At 61.4% G+C, this 19,501-nt stretch overlaps 1 protein-coding gene across 1 annotated transcript; it reads left to right on the top strand.

Annotated features, from left to right (window-relative positions):
* Positions 1–474: 474 nt before the first annotated feature.
* CHRNB4 (cholinergic receptor nicotinic beta 4 subunit) lies at positions 475–18,181 on the top strand. Its single transcript, XM_062204861.1, has 6 exons — positions 475–532; positions 5,714–5,862; positions 11,908–11,952; positions 12,038–12,147; positions 12,841–13,774; positions 17,952–18,181. Exons 1-6 carry the CDS (start codon positions 475–477, stop codon positions 18,090–18,092), a joined length of 1,437 nt encoding a protein of 478 aa, XP_062060845.1. The 3' UTR covers positions 18,093–18,181.
* Positions 18,182–19,501: the final 1,320 nt, after the last annotated feature.

Here is a 19,501-nt window from a genome sequence, read left to right as displayed (position 1 = left end):
AGGGGGCGGGAAGCTGCCTGGGGCCCTTGGGTCCCTGATGGAGGGGCCAGTCGCGGCCAGGTCCGGCTCTGTCCTCTGTCCCGCGATGCCCCCGCCCCGGGGCCTGCAGCACTGAGCGTGGCGCCCCTGGGCCGCCTGCCCACCTGGCCCCAGGATGCCTGTTCCAGCCCCCTAACTAGGCAAGGGGTCCTGGGAGACTCCACCCTTCCCGAGTGCCACACCCTCGTGGGCGGTACCTGAGCGCCTGGCCACGCCCAGGCCAGCCCTGGGCGCCCCCGGGTCGCCCCGCCCATCTCCCCCAGGGGGCGGGGCTCCCAGCGGCCGTCCCCGCGGGGCCCTCCGCGGGGTCCTAGCGCCCGCCCTCCGCCGTTGCCGCCGCCACGCCGCTCGCCCTCCGGGACCCGGGCGTGCGCCACTCGCCGGCTGGCGGCTTAGGGCGCGCGAGACCCGACGGCTGAGCTGTCGGCGGCTGCCATGCGGAGCGCGCACCCCCTGCTCCTCTTCTCCTCCCTGCTCGCCCTCTGCGGGCGAGGTGAGTGCTTCTGGGGGCGTCTGCGCCGGGCGGAGCGGGCTGATCCGGCCGTAGGGTGGGGGAGAGAGGGCCGCGCCCGGGGGAGTGGCCCGAGGTGGTCCCAGCCAGAGGGGGGCGTGGGCGGGGCCGAGGCCGCGAGGGCGGGCCGAGGCGGGGGTGGGTCTGCGAGGTGCGGGGTGGGGGCCACCCTCGGGTCTCGGCCGAGCTCAGCGCTCGAGGTGGCTGGGGGCACCGACCCCGCCCAGGCCCTCTCGTCGGCTGCCCAGAGCCCTTCCCGGGCGGAGCGCGGCGGGGTCGACCCCTGCGAGCGAAGCCGCTGCTCCGCGGTGAAGGGTGAGCTCCTGGGTCCGCCGCGGGCGCCGGGCGACCACCGGGACCTCCCAGCTCGCCAGCCCCGAGTGCACATTGGAGGGCGCACCTCCCCGGACGGTGTCGCCAGCCAGCCCTGGGGGGACAGCCTGGGCTGCGCGCTCGGCTGAGGCCGGGCTGGGGAGGTGGCACCTGGAAGGCAGACCCCAGACCTGGAGCAGAGTCCAGGTGTGGTGGGGCTTGCGTTCTCTGGGCCTCAGTTTCCCCATTTGTTCAACAGCGATGCTAGATCTTTGTACCTGGCGACTCAGGTGTGTGTGTGGTCCCTACAGTGTTTCTTAAGTATGGCCCTGGGGGAGACAGCGGCGTCACCCCGTGCCGGATTCCTGAACCCCACGGTAAGCTCCGGGGGTTGGAATTTCAGGAGGTGCAGCCTGGGAGCCTGCGTGTGGCTGGAGAAGCCCTGATGGTGTCGGGTGAGCTCCGAGTTAGAGATGAAAGCTCACCTTTTTTTTTTTTTTTTAATTTTTTGACCGGCAGAGTGGACAATGAGAGAGAGAGACAGAGAGAAAGGTCTTCCTTTGCCGTTGGTTCACCCCACAATGGCCGCTGCGGCTGGTGCACTGCGTTGATCCGAAGGCAGGAGCCAGGTGCTTCCTCCTGGTCTCCCATGCGGGTGCAGGGCCCAAGGACTTGGGCCATCCTCCACTGCCCTCCCGGGCCACAGCAGAGAGCTGGACTGGAAGAGGGGCAACTGGGACAGAATCCGGTGCCCCAACCGGGACTAGAACCCAGTGTGCTGGCGCTGCAGGCGGAGGATTAGCCTATTGAGCCGTGGCGCCAGCCACCTTTTTTTTTTTTTTTTAATTATTTTAAGATTTTATTTATTTGAGAGGTTGAGTTACAGAGAGGGGGAGAGACAGAGAAAAAGGTCTTCTATCCAATGGTTCACTCCCCATTTGGCCACAACGGCCAGAGCTGAGCTGATCCAAAGCCAGGAGCTTCTTTGTCTCCCACGTGCATGCAGGGACCCAAAGATTTGGGCCATCTACTACTGCTTTCCCAGGCCATAGGAGGGAGCTGGATCAGAAGTGCAGCAGCTGGGACTCGAACCAGTGCCCATATGGGATCCCTGTGCCACAGGCAGAGGCCCAACCTCTATGCTAAAGCACTGACTAAAGCTCAGCTTTGAAGAAGCTCCAGTAGCTGCCTTTTCGTAGACAGGACTCTGGGACCTCCGGCATCAGTCAAGGACAGGCACCCTGATGGACAATCTTTCCCTCTTTGAAGCCCACACGCCAGTGAGAATCTGAGGTTGTATTCCACCACAGTAGGGAGATCCATTTTCCCACTCTGTGTTTGTAGGTGGGAAATACGCGTTTCTACACTGAACGCTCACAGAGTTTAAAATTCCAGCTCTGGCTGCCAGAGAGCACTTTTCTAGGAAAGTCCCCCCAAAGACCCCAGACCCAGGCTGGTGGGGCCCACTCATCAGGATTGCTGCTCATGACTGACCCCTAGTGGTGGCCTTCTGTGTGATGGCTGGACTCTGACCCCCCAAGTTAGCTCTGCAGGTCCCCCCTATCCTGGGCCCCTTGCCTTGTGGGCCTGCCAGGTCTCCCAGGCCGGAGGCAGGGCGTCGGGCTGGGGAGCCCACAGGTGTGCTGCCCTGGGTGGGGTGGCAGTGTATTCCAGTCCACAGCAGCCTTCTCCTTCCCATAACACACCATCACAAACACGTGGGCGCGCATGCCGCCCCAGGCAATGCCAATTGTGGTGCCGGCTCGGCACTGAGGAAGCACGGGACCCAGGAGGGCTGTGTGTCACAGAGGCTCCCTGGCCTGGCTCCGTCCCCGGCCACATTCCTGCCTTCTGTGGGCTCAGTTTCCCGCGCTGATAAATAGCAGGGTGGGCCAGATGGCCTGATGTTTGGGGACCTGGCCCCCCCCTGGGGGTCATTGTGAGAGGCAGGACAAGCCCGAAACTGAGCAACCTGAGTGTGTCAGGTGGGCTCAGGGCCGGAATATGAGCCCTGGGAGCCCCGTAGGAGCAGCCGCGAGGGGCTGCAGGGAGGTGGGAGCCAGCCTCCCCTGGTGCTGCAGGGCCAGGGGCTCAGAGCTGCAGATTCTGCCCCAGAGCCTCCCCCCATGTGCCAGATGGGCTTGGGCAGGCCGCGGCCCTGTCCACCAGTGAGGGTCCATGGCGTAGACGCAGCGCTTTAGCAAGGCTGCAAGGGGCACCCGGTTAGAGCCCGGGACCAGAGCCGTCTTCCGGGGTATCCAAGCAGCTGGCCTCTGGGAGAGGGGCTGGGGTATGAGGGGGCGGGGCTGAGAATCTAGGCCAAGCTTCCCCAGGACTCCCCTCTGCAGAGCCTGGGGCGGTGTGGGGGAGGGGCGGCAGGTGCACCGGGAGCCTCTTGCAAGGCGCTAAATATTGCATCTGCTCCAGATGGGCAGCGAGTTGGAAAGCGCACGCAGGCGGCAGGGCAGCGGCTGCTCCCTGTGGCCGAGTGTCCAGCCCAGCACCCAGCCAGGAGTCAGCCTCCGGCTTGCTCCGTTGGGACCTCCATGCTCTGGGTTCCTTGGCCGTGCTCAGAGGGAGGGGTTCAGTGGGACTCACGGTGGGGGTGGGGGAGTATGAGGCTTGAGTTCCGTCCCTGGTGAGCTGGGCAGCCCCTGGCCAGCATCCCTGCCTCTCTTCTTTCTCCACTTCCCTCCATCTCTGCCCAGTCCTGGTTCCTCCCCCACCTCCATCTCTCTTCCTGCTCCTAGGCTTCCTGGGAGTCTCCCTCTTTCCCTAGCCCAGCCCTACCTGTACCCAACACGTTCTCTCTGCAGACTTCAGAGCACCCAAGATGGACCTCCCCTATACCCCCAGACATGTGAGGGAGAGGAACCCGCGGCAGATGCCACTCGGGGAGAGATTGGGGTATGAGGGGCAGCCCCGAGGCTATGGGGGCTCAGGGCTGGCAGCCGTCTCAGGCCCCCCAAGGAGGCTGCCCTGGGGCTGGGTCTCAGACCTGGCTCTCAGCTGAGCCTTCTCCTTTTTTTTTTTTTACAGGCAGAGTGGACAGTGAGAGAGACAGAGAGAAAGGTCTTCCTTTTTGCCATTGGTTCACCCTCCAATGGCCGCCGCAGTAGGCGCGCTGCAGCCGGCGCACCGCGCTGATCCGATGGCAGGAGCCAGGTGCTTCTCCTGGTCTCCCATGGGGTGCAGGGCCCAAGCACTTGGGCCATCCTCCACTGCACTCCCTGGCCACAGCAGAGAGCTGGCCTGGAAGAGGGGCAACTGGGACAGGATCGGTGCCCCAACTGGGACTAGAACCCGGTGTGCCGGCGCCGCAAGGCGGAGGATTAGCCTAGTGAGCCGCGGCGCCGGCCCGAGCCTTCTCCTTTAAGCTCCAGATCAGGACCAGCTGGGCCCCTGCTTCTGGGGTCTCAGAGGGACCTCGTGCCCTGCAGGTCTAAATCAGAACCAGCCCCTGCGCAGCCCTGTGCACTTCTTAGGAAAAGCACGGGCCGCCCCCAGCTCTGGCGCTACCCTGTGGGTGGCAGAGGCAGCGTGTGGGCGGGGAGACCAGAAAGGGGGCTCCTGGAACAGCCCAGGGCAGGGGCAGTGCGGATGGGAGGGCAGGCTGAGGGACAGATGGGCTGGGGTGGCTGTTCGGATGCACCGAGGGAGAGGTAAGGAGTCGGTGCCCAGTCTGGGGAGCAGGTGCGTGGAGCAGGGGTGTGCTCATGGCCAGAGGGAACGAGAGAAGGAAGAGGTGCCGTGTCGGGGGAGAGAGCTGGGCTCTGTCGTGGTTGGGGGGGTGGGGTTTGGCCCAGTGGTGAAGATCCCTCTTGGTCAGTTGTTGGGCTGTCACTCGGGACACCAGCACCCCACCTTGGAGTGTCTGAATTTGAGTCCTGCCTCCACTTCCAATCCCACTTCCTGCGAACGAACGTGCACTCCAGGAGGCAGCAGATGATGGGTCAGGTGCCTGGGCCTCTGCCACCCACTTAGGAGACCTGGACTGAGTTCCAGCCTCCTGGCTTCGGTCTGGCCCAGCCCTGGCTGTCGCCAGGGGAGTGAACCAGTGGGTGGAAGATCCTTCTGTCTTTCTTTCTGTCACTCTGCCTTTGAAAGAATAAAAATAGAAAAATAAAACTTGAGATGCCCACATCTCATGTTGAAGTGCCAGGGTTCCAGCTCCACTCCTGATCCAGTTTCCTGCTAACATGCAGCTGGTGATGGCTCAAGTAGTTGGGCCCCTGCCACCCATGTGGGAGATCCGGATGTAGTTCCTGGCTCTGGGCTTCAACCTGGCCCAGCGTGAGTCATTGTGGCTGTCTGGGAAGTGAACCAGTGGATGGAAGATATTCATATTCTCTCTCTCTTTCCCCCTGCCCCCCCCCCCCGTCTCTCTCCCTCTCTCTCTCCCCCTTTAAAATAAATAAAAATAAATCTTAAAACTTCCTTGGGGCCACTGTTGTGGCACAGTGGGTTAAGCTGCCATCTGTGTTGCCGACATCCCATATGGGCGCCAGTTCAAGTCCCGGCTGCTCCACTTTGATCCAGCACCCTGCTAATGTGCCTGGGAAGGCAGCAGAAGATGGCTCCAGTACTTGGGCCCCTGTACCCATGTGGGAGACCTAGAAGAAGCCCCTGGCTCCTGGTTTTGACCTGACCCAGCCCAGACCGATGGCATTTGGGGGAGTGAACCGTTGGATGGAAGCCCCCCCACTCCCCGGAACTCTTTCAAATAAATAAATCTTGAAAAGAACCCCCCCCCCACCTTGTCTTTAACTTGAAGCCTCCAAGGAGAGGCCGGCTGTGTCCCTGGCCATTGCCATCAGGTGTGGAGGGGTCTGACCAAGCGTGTTTCCCCAGGGGACTGCCGCATGGCCAACGCCGAAGAGAAGCTAATGGATGACCTCCTGAACAAGACCCGCTACAACAACCTGATCCGCCCGGCCACCAGCTCCTCGCAGCTCATCTCCATCCACCTGCAGCTCTCTCTGGCCCAGCTCATCAGCGTGGTAGGTGTGGTGGCCAGGAGAGGGGGGACAACGGCCTCTGAGCCTGTGGGGCTGGGAGTCGGCTGACTGGACGCTCCGGTCACTGCCCGATTTCCAGGCAAGATCCCAATAAGGATCTCGATCCTTATCCATACATTAAGGAATCTGCCTGACTGTGGAGAGCCCCGCCCTTGCCCCTGTGTTCTGAGTCTCACTCTGCACAGCTGCCCACGCCTTTAGCTGGCCTCTGCCTGGGGCACCAGTGAGCAGAGCCCCTGGTAATCCACGGTCCCAGGATCTAGGTGTAGCTATTTAGTGAGTGAATGCGAGGAGAGAGGCCGACGTTTGGGGCCAGGGGGAGGCATTAAGTCTTCTGTTAAAAAAAAAAATTATTTATTTATTTGAAAGAATTACACAGAGAGAGGAGAGGCAGAGAGAAAGAGAGAGAGAGAGAGAGAGAGAGAGAGAGAGAGAGAGAGGTGGGGTGGGTCTTCCATCCACTGGTTCACTCCCCAATTGGCTGCAATGGCTAGAGCTGCGCCAATCCAAAGCCAGGAGCCAGGAGCTTCCTCCCAGTCTCCCACACAGGTGCAGGGTCTCAAGCACTTGGGCCATCTTCTACTGCTTTCCCAGGCCACAACAGAGAGCTGGGTTGGAAGTGAGCAGTGGGACTTGAACTGGTGCCCACATGGGGTGCCAGTGCTGCAGGCGGCAGTTTTACCTGCTATGCCACAACGCTGGCCCCGGCATTAAGTCCTTTTTTTTTTTTTTTTTTTTTTTTTTTTTGACAGGCAGAGTGGACAATGAGAGAGAGAGACAGAGAGACAGGTCTTCCTTTGCCGTTGGTTCACCCTCCAATGGCCGCCGCAGCCAGCACACTGCGGCCAGCGCACCGCGCTGATCCGAAGGCAGAAGCCAGGTGCTTCTGGTCTCCCATGCGGGTGCAGGGCCCAAGCACTTGGGCCATCCTCCACTGCCTTCCTGGGCCACAGCAGAGAGCTGGCCTGGAAGAGGGGCAACCGGGACAGAATGCGGCACCCCAACCAGGACTAGAACCCGGTGTGCCGGCGCCACAGGCGGAGGATTAGCCTGTTGAGCCACGGCGCCGGCTGGCATTAAGTCTTAATTCAGTCATTCCATGATGTCAGGATTCCAGGTCATTGTCAGCAGTGTCATGGCTGCACTTCTCTTTTCCTCCACAGTCACAGGGTGGCGGCCACAGCACCAAATGTGAAATGCTCACGTGACAACATCCATGGCTGCAAATGGCAAATCTTTTGCTTGGTCTTTCTTTCAAATTCTTCCCTCCCTTCCTTCCTTCCTCCCTTCCTTCCTTCCTTCCTTCCTTCCTCCCTCCCTCCCTCCCTCCCTCCCTTTCTCTCTCTCTCTCTCTCTCTCTCTCTTTCTTTCAGATTTATTTATCTATTTGAAAGGCAGAGTTACAGAGAAGCAGAGGGGGGTGGGGTGTCTTCTATCTGCTGGTTCACTCTCTCATTGGCCACAATGGCCAGAGCTGTCCCGATCCGAAGCCAGGAGCCAGGAGATTTTTTTTGGGTCTCCCACATGGGTGCAGGGGCCCAAGGACTTGGGCCATCTTCTACTGCTTTCCCAGGCCACAGCAGAGAGCTGGATTGGAAGAGGAGCAGCCGGGACTTGAACCAGTACCCTGATGAGATGCCTGCACTGCAGTTGGCACTTTACCTGCTACGTCACAGCGTCGGCCCCTCTTTTTTTTTTTAAAAAAATTTTGTTTATTTATTTATTTTTGTTTTATTCAAAAGGCAGACAGATGAAGAGAGAGGCAGAGACAGAGAACTTCCATCTGCTGATTCACTTCCCAAATGTCCACAACAGCCAGGGCTGGGCCAGGCCAAAGCTGGGAGCCTGGAACTGCACCCAGGCCTCCCACATGGCGGCAGGGGCCCAAGAACTTGAGTCACCACCTGCTGCCTCCCAGGATGCACGTTAGCGGGAAGCTGGATCTGAAGTGCAGGAAACAGGACTTGAACCAGGCACTGTGATGGGGGAACCACAGGCTGAGGTCACCCTCTCTCCTCCCTGGGCTCCTTGTATTCAGTTAGAGTGACAGCAGGCTCCGAGGATGTGGGGCGGGGTGCCGAGGAATCCCCTCCTCCTCTCAGCTGTTGTCTCTGAGTTGGGGGTACACCAGGGAGCCGTGGTCCATTGTAAACCTTCCCTGTCTCCACGCGTGGGGTCACAGCAGCCTGGGGAGCAGTCTGGGGGCCACGTCTGGCTGGGGGAGCAGAGAACCCCCTCCCCTTAGCCTCTCTCCTCAGCACACTTGGCCCACTGGCCCAGCCCCTGCTCAAGAGGATCCTGGCCAAATTACTGGCTGGCCCATCCCCAAGGAGGAAGCCCGGCCCAAGACTGGGGAGGGAGTGGGGCCCTGTCCGCTCTCTCTCTCCCTTGCAGCCTGCCCTCTCCCAGCCAGGCCGACCAGGCTGGTGTCTGGGTCTCACTGTCCAGCCAAGGGCTGCTTGTTTAATGGGGTGAGCCCAGCTGCCACCCAGCTGCTGCTGCCCTGGGCGGGGGAACAGGCAGGCAGCTCTGGCTGTGCTTCCAGGCTCAGGCTGCCCATGCCAGTCCTGCTCCGTGTGCCCCGGGGGCTGACAGATGCCACCAGAGGCAGGGACACAGCTGCCAGCACCCGCCCCGTGACTTCTTCCGCCGGGGGCTGTCGGGTCTCCGAGAGCTTGGATGCAGAGCAAATGTTAGGCCTGGGGTTTGTTTTTTCTTCCTTTTCTTTTTCAGGGTTTGTTTTTTGAGGAGGCCAGGTTATTGGCACAGTTTACAGATGGAAGTTTCTAGAGAACAGGCCAAGTGCTGGGTGAGACCAGCAGGCCTTTGGAGCAGTTTTTAGGGGAGGGAGCCAGGGCCTGTACCCAGGTCCCCCGGCACAGGTAGCAGCTGCTGGGGGAGTCGGGGGAGAGAGGGACAGAATGAGGCACCAGAGAACATTCTGGACGGTAGCAATGTTCTAGATCTTGAAAGCGGGTGGTTCTCAATGCCTTTGTTAGAACTGACCAACCTGCGCTGCAGACCTGTGAGTCTCACTCCACGTAAATCATACTCAGCTGTCAAAGAAATGTTTTCAACACAGATGTTTCCAGCTTTCAAAAACAGTTAGAAGAGCTGGAAAAATGCAAAAAAAAAAAATTTGTTTAAAAGGTGATTGGAGGCCACAGCCAGTCCTGACAGGAGCAGGCTCTGTAGGTGACCCTAAGGGTCAGGGGTACAGGTGACCCTGGGAGTCAGGGGTGTGGGTGACCATGGGGGTCGGGGTACAGGTGACCCTGGGGGTCAGGGGTGTGGGTGACCATGGGGGCCAGGGTACAGGTGACCCTGGGGGTCAGGGGTATGGGTGACCTTGGGAGTCGGGGTACAGGTGACCTTGGAGATCAGGGGTGTGGGTGACCATGGGGGCCAGGGTACAGGTGACCCTGGGGGTCAGGGGTATGGGTGACCTTGGGAGTCGGGGTACAGGTGACCTTGGAGATCAGGGGTGTGGGTGATCTAGGGATCAGGGTACAGGTGACCCTGGAGGTCAGGGGTGTGGGTGACCTTGAGGGTTGGGGGACAGGAGACCCTGGAGGTCGGAGTGCAGGTGACCCTGGAGGTTGGGGTATGACTGACCTTGGGGGTCGGGGGTACAGGTGATCCTAGAGGTTGGGGGTGTGGGTGACCCTGGGGGTTGGGATACAGGTGACCCTGGGGGTTGCAATACAGGTGACCCTGGAGGTCGGGGTATAGGTGACCCTGGGGTTTGGGGGTGTGGTTATCCTGGGGGTTGGGGTACAGGTGACCCTGGAGGTAAAGGGGTGTGGTTATCCTGGGGGTTGGGGGTACAGGTGACCCTGGGGGTTGGGATACAGGTGACCCTGGAGGTAAGGGGTGTGGTTATCCTGGGGGTTGGAGTACAGGTGACCCTGGAGGTAAGGGGTGTGGTTATCCTGGGGGTTGGGATACAGGTGACCCTGGAGGTAAGGGGTGTGGTTATCCTGGGGGTTGGGGTACAGGTGACCTTGGAGGTAAAGGGGTGTGGTTATCCTGGGGGTTGGGGGTACAGGTGACCCTGGGGGTTGGAATACAGGTGACCCTGGAGGTAAGGGGTGTGGTTATCCTGGGGGTTGGGGTACAGGTGACCCTGGAGTCAGCAGTGTGGGTGACCCTGGGGGTCGGGATACAGGTGACCCTGGAGGTAAGGGGTGTGGTTATCCTGGGGTTTGGGGGTACAAGTGACCCTGGAGGTAAGGGGTGTGGTGAACTGGGGGTTGGGGTACAGGTGACCCTGGGGGTTGGGGTACAGGTGGCCCTGGGGGTCAGGGGTGCAGTTACCCGGGAGGGCTGGTGGACAGAGGACCCAGAGGCTGAGAGGCTGAGCACAAGTGCTAGGGGCAGCGGGAAGCCGGCGGAGTGTTTGGCACACCCGGGACTGGAGGGACGTGGTGGGAGCTGGGGTGCCACTTAGGAGCTGGGACCCTGGGAGGGCCACCCGGGAGGAAGGGTGAGTGAAAAGCTCTTCAGCCGTCTCAGCAACACAAACCTGCTTTGAACAAAGCAGTGCAGATGAGGTGACCCCTGCCCCTGCTCTGGGCGCCTGCCAGGAGCCACCGTGCGTGCCATGTGGCTTCAGATACAAGCTATGAGCCTGCGGCAGGCATGCAGGGGATGGGAAGAGGAGCGGCGGTGGGAGGGAGGAGGACCAGATGAGCAGGCACACGGCGCCCAGGAGAGCGGGCTCCGACCGAGGGCACAGGGCTCGCTGGGAGAGCCGGAGCAGGCCTGTGGGGAGGCGGCGGGAGGCTGGGAGGGTGGGCGTTGTGGAGGCCTCGGCTTTTGTCCCGTATGTGAGGGGGGCCACAGAAAGGACCTAGCAGGGGCAGGTTTGAGGGGGACGGTGGCAGGAACTCTGGAAAGTTCATTCCAGCCACATGGGAGGACGTGTGCACGCGCATGCGTGTGTGTGCGTGTGTGTGCATGGACACAGGTTAGGAGGGTCTCACGGTGGTCGGGTGAGAAATGAGGGAACAGTGGCCTGGATTATTCCCCTAAGATTCATGGGTCATTCACAAATGTGCATCACTTGTCAGACACGTCCCAGTACTCTTCCCGGGCCTTCTTCCCTCCGACGTGGGCAGGAGGCGGTGACCACACACGAGAAGCAAGGACAAGGACTGTCAAAAAAAGTAGGGCAGGACGTCAGAGAGGGGGAGAGGACGGAAGGCCTTCTCTGATAAGGTGGCGTTGCTCTGTTTCTTTGGAGAGACGGACAGACAACCAGAGAGCTCCCATGTACTGGGTTACTCCCCAGATATGCCCACAACAGCCAGGGCTGGGCTGGGCCAAAGCCAGGAGCTGGGAACTCCATCCGGGTCTCCCGTGTGAGTGGCAGAGGCCCAGCTGCTCGGGCCATCAGCTCTGCCTTCTGGGGTGCACATTAGCAGGAAGCTGGAGCGGGAGCCGGCCCAGGACTCTAACCCTGGCCCTGTGATAGGGGACCTAACTACAAGGCCACTTTCCCACCCTTACACTTCCAATTCCTGAAGACAACGAGGAGCAGTGTGGCCAAGGGAGTGAGCAGACTGGATGAGCTGCGACAGGAGGGGGCAGGGGAGATGGGGACAGGTCACTCAGGCCTCCTATGATGTCGGCTTTGACCTTGGGTGAGATAGGGAAGCAGTCTGGGGGTGTGTGTGTGTGAGCAGGGCTGAGATGTTCAAAGGCTCACCTCGGCTTCTCTGTAGAGAACAGAACAAGGCAGCCTAGAGCAGAGGCCCAGGAAGTGGCCACTGCAGGGGTGCAGGAGATGGGTGATGGTGGCAGGTGAGTGGGCAGAAGCAGAAAAGGTAGGCTGCATGGAGGAGGCACAATCTATAGGACTCAGGTCTGAGAGCGCAGAGTCAGGCAGATGGGAAGGGGGCTGGGGTACCCGGGGAGGACTGGGTCTGGGGGAGCTACTGGGCAAGGCTGGGACAGCTGTGGGCCCCTGGTCTGGAGCTCAGAGCCATCCGCAGCAGGAGCTCGCAACCCCATTTCCCTCCACAGAACGAGCGAGAACAGATCATGACCACCAACGTCTGGCTGAAGCAGGTGAGTGCCCTGCAGGGCCCCCGGCCCCCGGTGTCTCCCCGCGCGCTGCCCTTCGAGCGCGTGACGGGCCTCGCTTGTTGTTCAGGAGTGGACTGACTACCGCCTGGCCTGGGACAGCTCCCGCTACGAGGGGGTGAACATCCTGAGGATCCCTGCCAAGCGCGTCTGGCTGCCCGACATAGTGCTCTACAACAAGTGAGTGGTGGGGGCGGGCAGGGCCGGCGGGCAAGCTGGGCAGGGCAGGGTGGGGCTGGGCAGGGCCAGGCAGAGCAGGGCTGGGCAGAGCTGGGCAGGGCTGGGGAGGGCAGGGCAGGGCAGGGCTGGCCAGGGCTGGGCCGGGCAGAGGCCCCGAATCCAGCCCTGGGCCTGATGTGTGCTCCCCCAGGCTTCCGGGGTGCAGGGCTGGGAGGGAAATGGAGCAGAGCCAGTGCCCCTCCCCATGCTCTGTTCCAGACGGGGGCTCAGGTGCAGCTGGTCCAAGTCACCCAGGCACAGCCCACCCCCGGTCCTTGAGAGCCTCAGCCGTCTTGTTGAGGCTGGTGTTGGTGGCACTGGCCTTCCAAAGAATTAAAACAAACAAACAAACAAGCAAACAAACAAAAACCCTAGGTAGGTGGAGTGAGGTCAAGGTCTAATTACACCTGCAGTAGCCACTATGAGAATGCGGTCCAGAGAGGGGCGGGGCTGAGTTTAAATCTCAGCTGAGCTTCCTCCTAGCCCCCCCCCCCCCCCAGCCACTCACGCTCTCTGAGCCTGGGCGTTCCCATGTGAAGTGGACACAGTAACAAGCCTGCAGCCCTAGCCGGTTCCACCCCGCAGGGGGCAGGGTGGGGCGGGAGGCCACATGCGGGCCATCCCCCCACGATGCCCTGGCCTGTGCCCCGCCAGCGCCGACGGGACCTACGAGGTGTCCGTCTACACCAACGTGGTGGTCCGCTCCAACGGCAGCATCCAGTGGCTGCCGCCCGCCATCTACAAGAGCGCGTGCAAGATCGAGGTGCGGCACTTCCCGTTCGACCAGCAGAACTGCACGCTCAAATTCCGCTCCTGGACCTACGACCACACGGAGATCGACATGGTGCTCATGTCGCCCTGGGCCCTCGTGGACGACTTCACGCCCAGCGGCGAGTGGGACATCGTGGCGCTGCCGGGGCGCAGAACGGTGAACCCGCGCGACCCCAGCTACGTGGACATCAGCTACGACTTCGTCATCCGCCGCAAGCCGCTGTTCTACACCATCAACCTCATCGTGCCCTGCGTGCTCATCACCTCGCTGGCCATCCTGGTCTTCTACCTGCCGTCCGACTGCGGCGAGAAGATGACGCTGTGCATCTCCGTGCTGCTGGCGCTCACCGTCTTCCTGCTGCTCATCTCCAAGATCGTGCCGCCCACCTCGCTGGACGTGCCGCTCATCGGCAAGTACCTCATGTTCACCATGGTGCTGGTCACCTTCTCCATCGTCACCAGCGTGTGTGTGCTCAACGTGCACCACCGCTCGCCCAGCACGCACACCATGGCGCCCTGGGTGCAGCGCTGCTTCCTGCGCACGCTGCCCGCCTTCCTGTTCATGAAGCGCCCGGGCCCCGCCGAGACCCCGCAGCCCCGCCGCTCACGCCCGCCGCCGCCGCCCCCCGAGGCCGCCGCCGGCCTCTGTGGGGACCCCATGTACTTCGTGAACCCGGCGGCGGCCAAGTCCCCCGCGGGGCTCCCCAGGGAGTTCCGGCCCCGGGCCTCGGCGAGGTTCCGGCAGGACGTGCAGGACGCGCTGGAGGGGGTCAGCTTCATCGCCCAGCACCTGAAGAGCGACGACGAAGCCCAGAGCGTGAGTCGCCGGCCCCGCCCCGGCCCCAGACCCAGGCCCGCCCTCCGGGCCACGCCCCAGTCTCACCTCGGACCCCAGACCCTGGCCCGCCCCTCCGGGCCACGCCCCCGTCACGCCTCCAGCTCCAGACCCCGCCACCATCCCCGATCCCAGACCCCGCCCTACCCCAGCCCCAGCCCCGCCTCGGCCGCAGTCTGTCCTGGAGCCCCAGACTCAGGCCCGCCCCTCCGGCCACTCCCCGGCCACGCCTCCCGCCCCAGACCCCGCCCTACGCCAGCCCGGCCCCACCCCGGCCCTAGTCTCGGCTCGGGCCTCGGACCCGGGCCCGCCCCTCCAGGCCACGCCCCAGCCACTCCCCGGCCCCGCCTCCGGGCCCAGACCCCTACACCCGCCCTGGTCCCACACCCCAGCCCCCAGCCCCGCCCCGGCCCCAGTCTCGCTTCGGGCCCCAGACCCTGGCCCGCCCCTCCGGGCCACGCCCCCGTCACGCCTCCAGCTCCAGACCCCGCCACCATCCCCGATCCCAGACCCCGCCCTACCCTAGCCCCGGCCCCGCCTCGGCCCTTGTCTCGGCTCGGGCCTCGGACCCGGGCCCGCCCCTCCAGGCCACGCCCCAGCCACTCCCCGGCCCCGCCTCCGGGCCCAGACCCCCTACACCCGCCCTGGTCCCACACCCCAGCCCCCAGCCCCGCCCCGGCCCCAGTCTCGCTTCGGGCTCCAGACCCCGGCCTGCCCCTCCGGGCCACGCCCCAGCTCCGCCTCCGGCCCCAGATCCCGCCACTTGCTCCGCCCCACCACCCACCCTACCCCCAGCCCCAAACTCCGCCCCGGCTCCAGGCCCGCCCCCTCCGAGCCCCGCCCTGGCCCGCCCCGCTCCCGGCCCCGGCCCCGCCCTTGGTTTCCAGTTTCCCAGTTAACGGGCAGCATGTCTCAGACGCTCAGGCTCCTTGCACACAGGCGCTGTAGTGGGTGCGTGCGTCGGGTGGGCGGGGCAGGGGAAGCCCCGCATTGTGTCTTCCCGGGGCTCAACCGAGAGCAGACCCTGAGCTGAGGACCGAGGAGTGGTGATCGGATCGCAGAGGGGGTTCCTGCCAGCACAGGTGGGGGACAGCGGAGAGCCAGGCGAGGACGCTGGCGATGGGCTGCAGCTGTGGGTGTCCAGGGGGCACCCCCACCCCCAGTTAGAGACCCCTGAGGACTCCGGGGTGCAAGCCTCGGAGGCCTGCCCACCAGCCCCCGTGCCCCGGGGACTTGAGAGAGGCCCCAGGACGCTGATCGCCCCCCTGGCCAGCTTGACAGCATGCACCCCCGCGGCTGGACCAAGCCTTTGGGGAAGGAGAGTGGACCTGCAGGTGCCCGTGGGGGGCTGGGAGAGGACTCTGCAGCCTTTAGGGAGCGCTGCAGGGCTGGGGTGCACGGGGCGTCTGCTCTGGCCCTCTGCAGACTGGCCCTGGGGCTAGAGAGACATCCCTGGAAATGCTATTGCGACCAGGGCAGTCAGCCCCAAGTGGAACCAGGAGACTTACGGATTTCCTGAGAACAGGTTAGAGTTTACTTGCAGGCAGCAAAGCAGGGAGCGCTAGAGTCTGCTGTCTCGGATGACTTCTAGGGAGGATGTAGTGATAGTCACGGCACACGGCAGCGCAGGCTGTGAACGGGCTTTTGCACACAGCGAGGCGCCTCCCCCTCAGCAGCTGCAGGGGGAAAAAGAAGGCGTCTCTGGTTTCTTAGCTCTGTGCAATTCCTTTTTATTTTATTTTATTTTTTTGAAGATTTATTTATTTGAAGGGCAGAGTTACAGAGAGGTAGAGGCAGAGAGAGAGCGAGAGGTCTTCCATCCGCTGGTTCACTCCCCTAATGGCTGCAACACTGCACCAATCCGAAGCCAGGAGCCAGGAGCTTCTTCTGGGTCTCCCAGGGGCCCAAGGACTTGGGCCATCCTCCACTGCTTTCCCAGGCCACAGCAGAGAGCTGGATGGGAAATGGAGCAGTCGGGACTCAAACTGGTGCCCATATGGGTTGCAGACATTGTAGGCAAATGCCATAGTGCTGGCCTCAAACTCATACTTCTAATACCCCTTTTTCATCAACTTTTTAAAAAAGATTTATTTGAAAGAGTTACAGAGCGGGGTTGGGGGGAAGGGAGAGGGAGTTTTTCCATTCACTGGTCCACTCTCGGTAGCCGGAGCTGAGCCAGGCTGAAGCAAGGAGCCAGGAGCTGCAGAAGGGTCACCCACGTGGGTGCAGCTTGGGCTGCTTTTCCAGGCCATTAGCAGGGAGCTGGGTTGGAAGTGGAGCAGCCAGGACTCGAACCAGCACTCATATGGGATGCTGGTGCTGTAGGTGGTAGCTTTACCTGCTACACCACAGCCTGGCCCTTTCTCAACTTCTTGGCGTGTTCTCACACTGTTGCTATCAGAGTCTTGCTGTAGACTAGCAACACCTGGGAGCTTGTCAGGAGTGCAGAATCCGGGCCCACCCCATAGCTGCTGAATGAGCACCTGCGTTTGACCTATATCTGCTTAGTCAGCATTTAACCAGTGGCGGGGTGGGAGGGAGCACCCCCTCCCCAGGGGAGTCCTAGGCATCTCCGGGGAAGAGCAGCTCTACAGGACTGTCAGAATTAACTTCTAGAACACTGATGTGTTGGTGCCAGTCTTCAGCTTAACACCATTGAGTAGCTCCGCCTCACCCCGTTCATTGGCTCCCAGACAACGTGCAGCCTGGGGCTGATGGCTAAAAGAGAACCTTGGGCAACTTTCAAAATGCAACTTGGGGGCCACCCATTCCGTCTGAGCCAGGGTCTCCGGGGAGGCACCCAGGAGCCTGCCCTGTAAGCCGCATACCCAGTGACTGGTGTGCACCCTACGGAGAGAAGCACTGATCTGCCCATGGCCCCTGGCAGCCGTGCTGAGCTCTCGCGCCCCCAGCACTCACAGCTGCATTAACTGTAAAGCTCTTGAAGGCAGGAGCCAGGCAGGCCCGGCTGTTGCACATTAAGCTCCAGCCACACGTTACAGCTAACACTCCCAGGTGCCCCGAAAGAGGCTTGTACCAGAAACCCCATTGTGCCTATGGGAAGCCAGGCTCCGAGGGGTTTGCTGGCCTGCCTCAGGGTCACACAGCTGGCCCTGAGCAGAGCTAGGCTCAGCGCCCAGATCTTTCTGATGGCCTTGGATTCCCTGGTCCCCCTGAGCAGGTGCTGGGCCTTCTCCGATCCCTGTGCTCACCCCAGCACTTGCACCCACTGGTGATTAGCTGGTCACTATAAATAGCCCGAAAATCTACTGAGAGGAGAGAGCACACATGTACCCCCAAAAAGAAAACAAAAGCTGTTTGAAATTGGGGCTGGCACAAAGCAACCCAAGAAAGCTAAGGAGTGCCCCACAGAGCCGTGTACCGGGGACGGGCAGCGGTGGTGTCTGGCTGGGGCCGTGGGGGCTGGGTTAATGCGGGATTCACCTGCAGGGAAGGCTCACGCCCCTGACAAACAGGGTCACTGACCACCAGTTTGCCCGTTACTGCTGGCATTTTCAGCTCCACAGCTGACCCCAGGGACCAGGCAGCAGGCAGGTGGAGTGGCACCTCTGGAGGCCACACCCACAGCCGGGTCTCCAAAGACCAGGGAGGGAGGGGCTTCAGCAGAGCAGAAGGGAACAAGGTGTTCTTCAAGTCCGCACTGGGCTGGGCGCACCCCAAGTCTCCCTTTAGGCAGAGAGGGCTTGGGGTGAAAACAAGAGGAAGCGGCCTTATGACCCTCGGGCCTCACCCCCATTACCTAGCACCAGATCAAACTCCCAGGGGGCTTCAAAAAAGTTCATAGGAAAATGGCATTAAAAAGACAAGTGCGTTTTGGTGCCGACGTTTTGGAAGTCTGTGCATAGTTTTTTCATGAGCATACATGTGTTGTTTCCATGCCGTTTGTGGCATGAGTGACACCTCCTATTCCTGTGTTCAGACCAAGGTTCCTGGTGTTGGGGATGGGGGAGGCTCGGCAGCACCCTGGATGGTGGTGGGAGCTGACCGGTGGCATCAGAGGACACAGAGACAGGCCCAGAACTGGGGTGGGACTCCGCGCCTGTGGCCCGAGGGGCCCCCGGACGTGGTGAGGGCCTGATCCTGGGGAGGGAGGCGCCCGTGGCCAGGCACCCGTAACCAGTTCGCTGTCTGCCTGCAGGTGGTTGAGGACTGGAAGTACGTGGCCATGGTGGTCGACCGGCTGTTCCTGTGGGTCTTCGTGTTCGTGTGCGTCCTGGGCACCGTGGGGCTCTTCCTGCCTCCCCTCTTCCAGACCCACTCGCCCTCCGAGGGTGCCTAGGCCACCCGGCTGTCCACAGGGCCCTGGGGGAGTGAGCCGAGCACGGACAGGCGGGCAGGTGGTCGCCTGCTCCTGGGTCACGGCTCATGAGGCCCTCAGTGCGTACGTGACTTTCAGCCACTCAGGACCGGCATGGAGCGGGCACCTGCGCTGCCCCCTCGGAGTGCCTTGCAGGAAACCCCAGCAGGAGGCGACTGTCTTCTTGTACCAGCAGCGGGGGACATGGCCGCTGGCACCACCGTCGCCACCCACCTCTCCAGCCCTGGCCTCCCACTGGGTTCTCCGCACCCTTAGTCCCCTGCCCTCTGAGGTCTTTCCTGGCTCAGAGCCCTTGTACCTGCTGTAACCTCTCACCCGGCTCTTCCTCACGCCTCCAAAGCTCTTCCCAGGCCTGTGCTCCCATGACACCTCCTCCGAGCAGCCCCCCCGGAGCAGGGGAAACATTTCCAACCCCCTCCCTGCCTGCAGCTCTTGTTCAGCGGCTCATCGATCACCCACATCTCACCCCGAGGAGTGTGAGCTCCGTGACAGCAGGGCCTGGGACACAGCTCGGCACGTGGCAGGTGCCCAATAAATTATTTATTGAATGGATGTATGACCCTACTCCTCCTTGCAGCTCACGCACGGGTACCCCTTCTTCCAGGCAGCCATCCCCGCTTCCCCTGCCTGCTCCCAGACGCTGCCGCTCTGGCTGATGTCCTGAGTGGTTCCTCTACACAGTCTCGCTCACGGAGCCTGGCATGCAGCAGCATACGGGATATTAGTGGAACTGCAGAGAATTCTATGGGATTATAATACACAATAAAAGTGGCCTCATAATGCTTAGCTTGGTGAATTTTTACACTTGAGTAGTTTTGTGTGACAGGAGGCAGGAGGTAGGAGCTATCTTTTTCTGTCCCTTTTCAGTCCCACCTCCCTCCACTCCTCGCCCCTTCTTCGCCACCGCTGCCAGTCTTTTCAGGAGCACCATTTAAATGGACTCATGCGTGTGCAGGCTTTGCAGACTGGCAAAGCCTTGGAGACCCTTCCGAGGGTTGGGTTTGTTGGTTTGGCAGCTGAGCCGGATGTCCTTGTGTGGGGGTTGAAGCACATTTAGACTCTTTCCAGTTTGGGCCAGTTATGAATAGAATTGCTATTCTATTCACGGCTAGGATTGTGCCTGAACGCAAGTTTCCATTTCTCCAGATACCCCTGGCTCATATGGCATTCGCGTGTATACTTTTATAAGAAGTGATCAAACCATAATGCCAGTGGCATCCTGACCAGCAAAGCAGGAGGGACTCAGTTGCTCTCTGTCCTTGTCTGCACTTGATATTAGCGTTTTTAAATTGTAGCCACTCTCGTGGGCATGGACAGATACATCACCCTGGTTTGTATTTATATTCTTCACAATGGCTGGTGATCTTGAA

The sequence above is a fragment of the Lepus europaeus genome, chromosome 11, assembly GCF_033115175.1.
Source record: "Lepus europaeus isolate LE1 chromosome 11, mLepTim1.pri, whole genome shotgun sequence".
Lineage (NCBI taxonomy): Eukaryota > Metazoa > Chordata > Mammalia > Lagomorpha > Leporidae > Lepus > Lepus europaeus.
This window is presented reverse-complemented; position numbering and strand designations above follow the sequence as displayed.